This window comes from Stegostoma tigrinum, chromosome 15, assembly GCF_030684315.1.
Source record: "Stegostoma tigrinum isolate sSteTig4 chromosome 15, sSteTig4.hap1, whole genome shotgun sequence".
In the NCBI taxonomy this organism is placed as follows: domain Eukaryota; kingdom Metazoa; phylum Chordata; class Chondrichthyes; order Orectolobiformes; family Stegostomatidae; genus Stegostoma; species Stegostoma tigrinum.
In genome coordinates this window covers 26,945,297-26,958,280 of record NC_081368.1, presented here as the reverse complement: position 1 = coordinate 26,958,280, position 12,984 = coordinate 26,945,297, and the positions used below count along the sequence as shown (strand labels likewise).

The 12,984-nt window shown below is 39.1% G+C and overlaps 1 protein-coding gene across 4 annotated transcripts in view; it reads left to right on the top strand.

The window, feature by feature from the left end:
- Positions 1-12,984, top strand: part of LOC125458790 (pre-mRNA 3'-end-processing factor FIP1-like) — a 55,269-nt gene that overhangs the window by 29,836 nt on the left and 12,449 nt on the right. For 3 of the 4 annotated variants that reach the window (XM_048544461.2, XM_048544460.2, XM_059651390.1), the window contains exons 6-10: positions 227-337; positions 1,617-1,747; positions 3,677-3,801; positions 6,613-6,730; positions 11,166-11,304. In XM_048544461.2, coding sequence (XP_048400418.1) covers positions 227-337; positions 1,617-1,747; positions 3,677-3,801; positions 6,613-6,730; positions 11,166-11,304 — 624 coding nt within the window. The remainder of the gene's footprint in view (positions 1-226; positions 338-1,616; positions 1,748-3,676; positions 3,802-6,612; positions 6,731-11,165; positions 11,305-12,984) is intronic. The other variant, XM_048544462.2, reaches the window with a different exon arrangement.

The following is a 12,984-nucleotide window of genomic DNA, read 5'->3' as shown; positions in this document are numbered from 1 at the left end:
GTAGGAATTTTCTGACATGATATTGTCATAGCTCTTTTGTTCAAATATGGCTCTTTTTAATATTTTGGTACTTGGTTTATATGCAAAATAATTTTGCCACAGTGAGTACTTGTAGTTGTTGAAGCAATTGTCACAGGTAGTTGGCTGGTAATGCTCTAAAGAGATTGAAGTTTTGATGAAAGATAAATGTATCATGATAAAAATGTCTTTTCTGTTCTTGTTACAGCAAAGTTGCATTCCAGAGGCATTGACTTAGATGCCCCTGGGAGCATCAATGGCATTCCAGTGATTGAGGCAGATTTGGATTTGTTTGAAGACAAACCTTGGAGAAAACCAGGTAAGTTTTGAATAAAAATAATTGTTTTTTGGTCCAAACACAGAAAATGCTGGAGAAACTCAGCAGGCCTGGCAATATCTGTGGCGATAGAAGCACAGTCAGTGTTTCGAGTCAGATGTGACTATTCTTCAGAACTCTTCTTGTACCTAGCATGGTTCTGTTTTAATGCATGTTGAAATGAAAGACCTTGCACTTGTTTAACACCTTTCTTATCCTCAGACCTCACAAAGTATAGAATCGTTAAAGTGTTGTCATTGTTGTTATGTTAAATGAGCATCTAATTTGTGCAGAGTTATATCTCTCAGACTAGACTTGAAGAGAGATTTTTCTTTATCTCGGACTTTTAGTGTAAGTTTTTAAATTGAGAAACCTCAGCTAAGAGTGTCAAAAGTGCAGGTGTGAGCTACTCTGTAACTCCTTTGGAATTACCATTGACTTCACAATTCCATGAATTTTCCAAATGTGATTATTGATACCGGAATGGAGTCGGAAGTTGATCACCTTTAGACTCCAATTTGGTTGCTTAGAAATCCCTTTGGGAGTTGTGAGTATTGACAATACTGAGTTGCTGCTGTTTTTATTTATCTATGCTGCAAACAGTAACACATGTATTTTGGTGTAAGCTGGGAAACTAAGACAAGGAGATTTTATCGATGTGCAAGTTTAATCGTGTATTTCTTTAGAGACCAAAATTCCCAAAGTGGAGGTGAGGGCCCCAGCAGATTTGCGGGCTAAAATTTTGGGTTTGTGATTGCTGAGGCAGCATTGGCTCAAACTCCCAAAAAAAGGGTGTCGCAGCAAGAATAGATTTGGGAAGCACTCTTATAAATGCTTAAGATCCAGGTGATGAATGTTTAACTCTTTTTGTTATTAGGTCATTGTCCTCATCCTTGTACAGTGCGAATGGTCGGGAGTACCAACTTTTGTGAAGGAAGCTATTGGAACATGGAATGTTTTATCACAGGAAGTTGTTGAGACAGAAAGAATTTCAGCTTTTTAAGAAATAATGGGTAAATATTTGAAGCTGAATAGGTACAGAGTTATGAAGAGAGCACAGGGATGAGGGCTAAATTTGGGGCTGCTCTGGCAAAAAGCCAGTGCAAACATTCTAGGCCAAATACTGGCCTTCTGTGCTGTGGTCTTATAATTGTTCAATTGAGTGAATGGTGAGGTAGGGGTTATCAAGTACCAATATTTTGTTTGCATGTTGGAGGGAAAATGGTTGGACTAATTTACTTTAACGTAATGTACTTTTTTTTAAACTTATTTCCTTCCTTAGGAGCTGATCTTTCTGATTATTTTAACTATGGCTTCAATGAAGAGACCTGGAAAGCTTATTGTGAGAAACAACGAAGACTCCAGTTAGGACTTGATCCTATACTTGCTTCTGCTTCAGAGAGCAAAAAATTGGTACAGAATACTTAGCTGTTTTATGACTGAGTGGGATAACAGTTGGTTTGTAGCTTCACCTCTGTTTCATGGTTTTAAGGATTTTATTCTCTGTTTTGAATGGTTTAGAGAAATAAAACAAAATTCTTAGTGTAGTTCAGAAGATCCTTCGATCAATCTATTGTGTTGAAAGGTAAAGGCCACTCTGTTCTGTGGTGAGTTAGCTAATTTCAGTTAATAAAATGTGAGGCTGGATGAACACAGCAGGCCAAGCAGCATCTCAGGAGCACAAAAGCTGACGTTTCGGGCCTAGACCCTTCATCAGAGAGGGGGATGGGGAGAGGGAACTGGAATAAATAGGGAGAGAGGGGGAGGCGGACCGAAGATGGAGAGAAAAGAAGATAGGTGGAGAGAGTGTAGGTGGGGAGGTAGGGAGGGGATAGGTCAGTCCAGGGAAGACAGACAGGTCAAGGAGGTGGGATGAGGTTAGTAGGTAGCTGGGGGTGCGGCTTGGGGTGGGAGAAAGGGATGGGTGAGAGGAAGAACCGGTTAGGGAGGCAGAGACAGGTTGGACTGGTTTTGGGATGCAGTGGGTGGGGGGGAAGAGCTGGGCTGGTTGTGTGGTGCAGTGGGGGGAGGGGACGAACTGGGCTGGTTTAGGGATGCAGTAGGGGAAGGGGAGATTTTGAAACTGGTGAAGTCCACATTGATACCATATGGCTGCAGGGTTCCCAGGCGGAATATGAGTTGCTGTTCCTGCAACCTTCGGGTGGCATCATTGTGGCAGTGCAGGAGGCCCATGATGGACATGTCATCTAGAGAATGGGAGGGGGAGTGGAAATGGTTTGCGACTGGGAGGTGCAGTTGTTTGTTGCGAACTGAGCGGAGGTGTTCTGCAAAGCGGTCCCCAAGCCTCCGCTTGCATCCCAAAACCAGTCCAACCTGTCTCTGCCTCCCTAACCTGTTCTTCCTCTCACCCATCCCTTCCTCCCACCCCAAGCCGCACCCCCAGCTACCTACTAACCTCATCCCACCTCCTTGACCTGTCCGTCTTCCCTGGACTGACCTATCCCCTCCCTACCTCCCCATCTACACTCTCTCCACCTATCTTCTTTACTCTCCATCTTCGGTCCGCTTCCCCCTCTCTCCCTTATTTATTCCAGTTCCCTCTCCCCATCCCCCTCTCTGATGAAGGGTCTAGGCCCGAAACGTCAGCTTTTGTGCTCCTGAGATGCTGCTTGGCCTGCTGTGTTCATCCAGCCTCACATTTTATTATCTTGGAATTCTCCAGCATCTGCAGTTCCCATTATCTCTAGCTAATTTCAGTTATTTTGTTTGGAAATCTGAAGACTTTTGGTCAGCGCCCTTGTCATTACAGATACTAAGTGTGAATGTAATGCATGTCAGTAATTGACTCTCTAGTCAATATTCAGTAATGTATATGTAGCACAATCTACAGGAATAAGAATTCATTTAATTTCATTAGTAACAAAAGAACTTGCATTACTATGCAGCAACTTTTGACTCCCCAGAAAACTTGAAGCACTTCAAAGCTAGTTGGATACATTTGAGGTATACTTGCTAATCTTTAGACAGGGATTGATAGAAAGCAATGTGGAGAAAGAATGAGCTAAACGATTAGCTTTTTGATAAATGTTTTTTGTGGCCATTGTTGAGAGAGGAATGTTAACGAGAACACTCCTTGCTCCATGTTGAATAGCTTTATATCCACCTGAATGGAGTCCCTTTTAAACATCACTTCTGAAAAATGAAGTAGGCCCTCAGTACAGTTCTCAATGATCAGCCCAGATTAAATATTAAAGTCTTACTGGTTATGTATTCTTGAAACTGTTTAATGTTAATTCAATGTTTAAGTGTGATGTTTGTTTTGCACAAGTTTTACAAAAGATCGGTGTTTGCTTGTTGTTTCAAACCATCTCCTTTGCCTAGGTTCAGCAAGGGAAGGTAAGCAATGTAGAGAAGGATCTGGAAAACAATTTACCAAAAATGGAATTGAAAGCTGATTTTACATCTCCTCCCGGCGGAAGGATGAAAGCAGGCCCGCCGCCTAATAGGTAAGCTGCATAGCTACTGAGGATCAATACGTGTTTTATTTGTGTTGAATAAACATAAAAATATTGTGCAGTGGGTGTAGGTGGAATCTAGTCCAGTCCTAATTCTCCCCAAAAACTAAAAAGACTGCAATTACAGAGGATCTGAAATTACAGAGAAACAATGTTAATGTTTTGAGTTCAATGACTCTTCTGAAAGTCCTGTTAAATAACTGTCTTCAGATGTCTTTTGAATGAAGGTTGAGTTTTATTTGAGTGGCGAGGAGCTGTTTGTTTTGAATTTGGAACCTAATGGTTTCCTAAAATAAAAGATAAACACTCTTAGAATGAGGAATAGATGTGTTACTCCATTGGGTTGTGTCAATATCAATGGATATTGATAGAGAATTAGGTTGAATCATTCTTTTTGATGTTTAAGACTTTTCCAAATTCTCGTGTGTGTACGTAGTGTGTTTTTTTTTGTGTGTAAAATAAACTTCAGTTTTCTTCTGTTAAAAGCACATTGGTAGCTTCTTGCGAATATTTTTAGTGACTGATCACCATGTTACCCAAATTGTAAACAATAAAACTTACAACCTATCAAGCTAGGATTCGGACTGGCTTCTGATTGGTCTAGTATTATGTTCATTTGGGATTAACAACAGGATTTGATTTGGTTGTAATATGCTCACAATTGAAACGGGTTTGCTGTACAAGCTCAATTGGATAGAATAAGGTAGGGGAAGTTGACAGGCATTCAAGGAAGTGTACTGCAGCGAGGATCACTGTGTTCAGGAAGGGAGAAAATTATGGAAATAACACTCGGGATTAGATATTTTAATTTTGTAATTCTTTTCAAAACACCAAACACATGCAACACAAGTGAAACTTTTAAATTGCTGGTGATCGGAGGTACTTGAGTGTATGGAAGTATAGCAAGCCGGTGACAGATTGGCCTTTGTTGAAAGTGGGTCGAAGTAAAAGGATAAAGAAATCTAGCTACAATGTACTGGGTTTGGTGAGACCACATCTGGAATACTGTGTTTTGTTTTCATCTCTGTATTTAAGGAAAGATGTACATACATTGGAGGCAGCACAGTGAAGGCACATTTGATTGGTCCCTTGCTGATGTGATTGTCCTATGGTGAAAGGCTGAGCAAAATGGCTCTGTATTCACTGGGCTTCAGAATAATTTGAGGTGGCCTCATTGAAACATGGAAGATTCTGAGAGGGTTGACAGGATGAATGCTTGTTGTTTCTGCTGGGTAATTAGAACACAGTAGGACAGTCTCAAGAAAAGGGAGAGATCATTTGGGATGGAGACAAAAAGAAATTTCTCTAACTTGGTATGTTGTGAATGCTGCATTACTGGATACGTTTAAGGCTTAGATATAGATTTTTGATGCCTCCGCATCCAGGAATGTGGGAACCAGGCAAGAAAGTAGAATTAGAACCCAAGGTCAGTCATGATCATTCTGAATGGCAGAAGCAGCTTAATGGGTGATATCGTTGCCTAATGGATCCTTCAAATATGCTGATTTTTTATAGATATTTTTATTGGATCTTGATTTAAGAACAACACACCTATGATAATATTAATAGACTTTAATTTGGCATCCAAAAATTTAAAAATTCTGTGTCTTGCTTGTTAGACAAAAGATTACAGTCTGGCAATAACTCATGTTGCAATAAAATTCTCTCAGGCAACAAAGAATGTATGTATTCCTGCATTGGCAAGCTGAACTAAACTACAAGAATGGCCCCATAATCATGTATGTCACAGTGGCTCTGTTCAAAGAGTGGGGCTAATCCAGTGTTTCGCAACAAAGGCATCTTCTCTCTCCACTTTTAATGATATAGTAAATCTGGGAATGATGACATCCTTCACCTTGAATATCAACGAGAAATATTTTTGTTATAAAGTGGCAGTGACATGTTTGGTGCAGTTGTTGGGAATATTGCACGTGATGTGTCCAGATTTATAAAAGCCGTTTCCCTTGGATGAGGCATTTTGTGTACTTGCACAGCGTGATTCATTTCCAGTCATTGTTCTCTACGATGCCATCATTCGAGGTTAAGGAGAAATATTCAACACATGGGGATCCAGGGAATGAGTAGTGAAGTCGGTTTTATTTGCTGTGTAGTGACACTGAAACAACATGTGCTCTACCCATCTACTTTTTTAATACTGACTTTACCATGAATATATTTTTGATTAAATTTACTTTCATCCCAGTCTAGTATTTTTACAAAGCTCATTGAACCCTATATATGATTATTTGTTAAACAATATCCACTTTCTTAAATTTCAAAATTCATTTGCTCAGTGATATGTCTGTCTAGGGTTTCTGTATGACCTGTGGAGCTCAAAATATGATTTCTGCTCCTCATATTCTTAGCAAGAATGGTGAAGTTGGAGGAGATGTTTAGGCTATACCATTTTGTCCTGGCCATTTCCTTGCCTATTGATACATTTATCATACAGAGGAGTGCAATAATTTTGAATGCTGAAAGGGCAATTCAATAGGATAGCAAATCAAATGTTTGTTTTCTTTCAGAATTGGCTTGTTTAAAAGAAAAATACTTCCCCACTTTTCTGTTTGCATTCTGACCCCATAGTTTCATTTAAGTGCTGTTACAGAATTGTAAGGGATAAGCATTTACTCAGATCAAGGTGTGAATTGTAACTAGGTTTGCTACATTGTTGGAACACCTGAGCTCACTAGTACCTCAGGATAGTAAATACAGTATATATTAGAAAGAAAGGACTGATTCTTGCAGTGCTTGTTGTGTGATCTAACTCTTTAGAACTATCAGATTTAATGTAATATTAAGTTTTTCCTCCAGAAAACTTGCTGGCGCAATTGACGTTATTAGCGGATATACGGGTTCCATCAGGAGGGTAGAAGGAAGGCGACGAGACAAACATGGAGGAGATGAGAGTGCAATTCAGGTAAAACAATTTCTTTGTATGTTAACCACAAAACTAAAATTGGGTCATGTTTGTTATTTAAAAATTAGTACTCTCTTCCGAGACTGTAAAAGTAGATGGGTAGAGCACATGTTGTTTCAGTGTCCTGTACCATTGAGTTGAAGGTAGTGAAAATGGAAATTGGAGATGCCGCAAGGGGTACTTAGTGCCTTTGGAACGATGCTGCACCAAGAAGTCAGAATTTTCAACTTTTGCCAGAAGGAAATTGACAGAACAAAAGTATTTTCCACGATCTGTACTATAGGCAGTTGTAATTATAATGATCAGTAGCCCAGAGTTCACTCCCTGGAGGATAGAGCATTGTATAATATACTAGAGGAATAGTACAGTCTTTCCAGATGACACATTAAGCAATGATCCCTTTTGGCTTGTTCAAGCAAGTATAAAAGATTCCATGACAACAATTCAGATAAGAGCACGGGAGTTGTCCCATTGTCCAAGCCAACATTTCTTTTCTTTCTAAAAGATAGTAAGAACTATCGATGCTGGAGTCAGAGATAACACAGTATGGAGCTGGAGGAACAGCACAGGCCAGGCAGGAAAGCAGACGTTTCGGGTCGGGATCCTTCTGAAGAAGACCCTTTTTTCTTGAAGAAGGGTCCCGACCTGAAACGTCAGCTTTCCTGCTCCTCTAATGCTGCCTGGCCTGCTGAGTTCCTTCAGCTCCACACTGTGTTACCATTTCTTTCTTTCTTTCTGCCACTTCATTATGATCTGTAGTTTGCACAGACTTATCTTTTTAAACCCTATTGGTTTTATAAACTGTTAGTGTTGGCTTTAAATATCCTTTTGATAGTCTACACCCAGGGTCTTTTGGGCTGCTTGTATTGATTGTTCAGATGTGCTTGCTAGCTAATAGTGTGTTTTTTAGAACGTGGCTGTTCAGTTCGCAAGACAACTTCAAGTGTAATCCTTTTCTAATATGGAGCAATTTCAATATTCATCAGTTACAGGATAATTTAACTTGAGGAAACCTTCCCCCTTGCTGAATCAAAGCACTGAAATTATTTGTAGTTCGTTCGTCAAAATTCTGAATCACACGACACCAGGTGATAGTCCAACAGGTTTATTCGAAATCACAAGTTTTCGGAGCGCTACTTCTTTTGTCGAAGGAGCAACACTTCAAAAGTTTGTGATTTCAAATAAACTTGTTGGACTATAATCTGGTGTCATGTGACTTCTGACTTTGTCCACCCCAATCCAAGATGCACTTCCACATCATGGACATCAAAATTCTAAGATCAGCAAGCTAGGCATAGGCCTAGTCTGCTTTCCGTACGTGCTGTCCCAGGTAATCTGCAGAAAGCTGGTAACATTTTTGTACCTAAATTTCCAAAATATGTTTGACAGAATTTCTCACAACTGGCTATTGGTGACCACTGAGTAACCAGAGTACTTATTTTTGAAATGATTGTTCACAGCTTACAATGATCAAATACTTTACTGCCCAGGGCTCAATGATTATTTTTAAATCTTTGAATTTATACAAATGCCCTTGCTTCAGAAACTTGATGCAAGGTAATTAGTTCTACAGATGATGGCATAGCAATCAGTGGCAATCAGTTAATACTGAGGGGACAGCTCAAAATCCAAAAAAGACTTGACAGAAATGTGTATACAGAATTATAGCAAATCACAAGACAAGTACAAAGTAGGGCATCTAAGAATGAAAAATAGTGATTCATAAACTGTATTAATGTTAATAGACCAAAAAATGCTATACAAAACAGTAGAAACATTGTCAGAGAAAATTAATGATCAAACAACAGTGCTGTGGTTTAATCGTATCTTAAAGCTCACATTCAAATTTGGTGCCAAGATTTGAGGGAGTCATTGACGTGCTGGAGACTGCAGAGAAGAGCCACAAAACTGATCTTTGTTATCAAAGATCTGACGAATCTGGAGAAACACTCAAGAAATGAGGCATTTGAGAGATGACCTTCAATAATATGCCCGACGGGTTACACGAGTGAAAATTTTAAATCTAGAATTTCAGACTGTAACTGTAGAGATTGTTGATTTCATGAGTAAAGGTAAATTTAAGACTGGATTTAGGGCATTTTTCATTCAAGGTGATCACAGTTTCTGATAAAATGATTCCCAGATTTTCTTTCTTTCTAAAAGAATTAGATTCTACAGTAAAATACTCTGGTTTTATTGACTGGATTAATTAAGTCATGCCAAATGGTATTCTTCTTTGATAACTATACTGTGACCTGGGCTGGTTAGGTCTGTATTGCTCGGTGGTAAATTGGGCACTGCACTTAACAGCTCAGCCATTAAAGCAGCTCTGATGTCACAGGAATAGCAGACAAATTGATGAAAGAAACCTGACTATATGTCAGGGAACAAAACTTTACCAGAACTTCAATTAAAAATACACTTGGATTTTTGTTTATGAAGTCAAGTACCACTTTCTAGAATTTCTTCCCCTTTAAAAGACAATAATACGTGATACTGAGTTATTCAAGTGACAGTGCTCAGGTTCGGTTCCATATCTGTTCACTGATGATCTTTGCTGTGTTGCAAGTAAGTGAACTAAACTTGACCACTGAACTACAAAGGAAGGATTCCTGCTTTGGCTGTGTGTGATGTGATGTCATCAAGGCCGCACAGCCTGTTGACACTGAGGGTAAAATGGCCATTTGAGCAGGACACCAGAGGGTTGCTGATGAGTAGGAATCTTTAGCCAGTTTTTTCATGATAAACAGAGGAAAAATTTCTTTTCAAATTGTATTTTCTGCTGTTACTAATTTGTTTTATCTCTTTGTGTATTTGTTCTTTTCTTGGGGCACAATTTTCTGAAACAGCAGTGTCTCAGTGGGGTGTCTTCAGTATTCAGAATTAGACTTTGTTGTCATGGAGGGATTTGACTAGGGTGAGGGAATGGACAGACAAACAACAAATGCAGTTCAACACAGACTGACGTAATGTGATGAGCCTGGGAAACATAAGTGAAACAGTGGGAATTCCAATTTAAAGACTGAAGGATATACATAGGAACCCCATTTTAGTTTTTGGAATTGCAGGAATAGAGTTCATTAATATTCGAGCTCCTTCATTGTCAAGTTTTGAAATGATTTATTGATAACTTTATTGGTGACAGAGGTTCTAATTATCCAGTATAGGTAAAACCCGATTCGTCCTAATGTTTAATCAATAATATCAAAAGGCATTAACTTCATTGCCCAGGGTGGATGTACAATTTCTTTATATCTAATCCTTGATTGTCCCAGGTATAATTACTTCAGTTAATCTCTGTTCTTGGGAAATCATCTTATATTTTCTTTACATAAAGCCTTTGGCAAATTTATTCTAATCAATGCTGCCTTATTACTTGACTGACCCATTTACAAAGCATGTCCTGTATCCATTTTCCTGCTGAAACCAGGGCAAGATCTCAGAGCTTCCCAATCCATGACTGTATCAGCTGATAAACATTTCTGCCCTAGCCTTTCATCAAAATCAAAAAGATAACAATGGCTTGGGACTTAGTTATTTTGCGTTGTCTCTAACTACGTCATGCCCTTGAGATCTGCTGAAATTGTTTGAATCTGTAGTGTTCATCTGGAAATCTGCTGTTGGCACACGCTGCTAGGTTTTTGTTAGAGATTTAGCTGCTTATGATCTGATACATTTCAAGACCCTAGATGTTAAAAATATTTAGTCAATAAAGACCAAACAAACAAGACATTTCTCAGCTTTTTACTTAAATGTATCTCAAACAGGAATAAAAATGTAATTTGTTGTCAGAATCAATTTTTGAATTAACTTTCATTAATTTGCAAAAAAGTTCTGATGCGGGGACATTGCTGTAATCTTACGTAAAGGTGCTAATGGATAGCTTGTTGAAACATATTTAGGCTCTGTAGCAAGACTAATGATGACAAACAAGATTTTACTCTGTATAACTAACTCCCAGTGTGGGAGTTAAATTTGTATGGAGCGCTGATTTGAAGTGGTCTCTGCAATTCACTTTGAGTCATTTCTAAACTGCAGAGATTAGACCACAGATGGTACAGTTGATCAAATACCTGAGCTTTAAAGAGCACTGAAGGAAACACATGCAATGAGACCCTACTGTACTTAGGGTCATAAATAAACTGCAACCCTGTATCTAATATTACCAAGGATGTCAATTTCATTAAATTCAAAATGAGAAAAATGACTAGACAAAAACAGAAATAGCATCTTTACACTGCGTGGTAATTATGTGGAATAGAATGCCCAGCAACATTGTGAGGCTGTCAGCAAATTCAAGAGGAAGAAATGTACAACAGCCCAAAGGTCTTTTCAAGCTTGCGTCTTTCTAACTCTACTTTAGGAAGTGCAATTTTGATACAGAAGTGTTATTGATTGAATTATAAGAATATTTTCTTTTCTTGGGGATATTTAGGTTCTTGGAGACCATGGAAACAAAAGACCACCATTTCCAGCTACAACAGGTCCTCCTCCTCCAATACCTGGACCACCCCCTCACTTTTTACACCCACCCCCTCCTGTCAACAGCGGACCCCCACCCATGCACCCACCAGGTAAGATGCTTTGATTATGTTTGCTTTGTTTGATAATTTATTTTAGTTGTATTTTGTGGTTGTAATAATAGTTAAAGAGTCGACAAAAGTACAGTACAGAGGTGTGAAGAGTGTTGGAATTTCTGGTGGTAGGGGTACCGCATGTCAGTAAGGCAGTGTGTGATGATTACAGCTTTGAATGTGTTCAACCAGGATGTTATTCAGCCAGAAATTGACCTGGTATAATTTGGCACTGTTGGCATTTATTAGGGGGTGACAACAATGGCACACTGATTAGCACTGCTGTCTCAGAGGACCAGGGACCCAGGTTTGACTTGCAACTTGGGTGACTTCCCATGTGGTGTTTGCACATTCTCTCTGTGTCTGAGTATATTTCCTCTGGGTGCTCCGGTTTTCTTCCACAATTCAGAGATGTACAGATTAGGTGGTTTGGCTGTGCTAAATTGTCCATAATGTCCAGAGATGTGCAAGCTAGGTGGATTAGCCATGGGAAATGTGGGTCTTGGTGGGATGCAGTTCAGAGGGTTGATGCAGAATCAACGGCCAAGTAGCCTCTTTCTGCACTATGGGTTTCTGTGATTCTATGACTTTTGTACAGATTGGGATGAGATAAAAACACTTTCTTACATGAGCGTGACCTCCCAGATGAAAGATATTAGGAGGGATTTATTCAAACATTTAAAGTGAACCTGCCCTCTAATCTCATGATTTCTCCCTTCCTTAGTGTTGTAGATTCCAGGAAAGCATCAATCTTGATTTTCCTTCATATATTCTGCAGCACCTATACATTTGGTTTGTCATGTGAACATGCAAATTGCCAGCAGGAGTTGCGTTCAACCTCCTGATTATGCTTCACTATTCAATAAGATCATAGCTGATCTGATTGTAATCTCAAATCCACATTCCTGTCTACCTGATAGACTTTCACCCCTTGCTTAACGAGAAGCTTTCTCTTCTGCTGCCTTTTCAGGAAGAGTTCCAAAATTCATGGTTCACTGATAGAAATAAAGTCACTGTGTCTGTGTTTTAAATGGGTGACCCTCTAGTTCGAGATTTTGTAATAGGAGGAAATCTTCACCACATCAGTCCTGTCGAGACTGCTCAGATCTTGTATATTTTAATCAAGGCAACTTCTACTCTTCTAATTCAGCAGCTGCAAATCTTATCTGTCATGAGCTAACACACCCTTAATTCCAGGTAATATAGCAACAGATTTCAATTTAATGCCAACTACAAGACATAAACTAAATGAGCTGTATATAAAATAAAAATGTGGAATTTCTTATTCAACAGTTGCACTCAGTTAGTCTGGTATTTATTGGAAATGGTAGGATTTATTTACACTCTGTGATCCAGACCATAAAACACTTCTTTTGGTATGGTATCAGAGTGGTTAAGGTCAAGGTAAGTTCATTGAGTGGCTGAGGGATAAATATGCTATGCGTTGTTAGCCTGTATTTGATCCCTGTTTGTGCTGAATTTTAAGGTGTCGTTAATTGGATATTGTCATCTCTGGATTAGGAGTATTTGCTGGAAAGTGTCTGTGTGAGAGTATTGAGGGAGAGGCCATCAGGTTTGGGTCTAATGGCTTTGTGTCACATTAGCTGCCATCACTGGTCCAAATAATGTTGTCCCGTGCATGGTTGTAGAAGATGGATGAGTTTGAATTTACATCCTTTT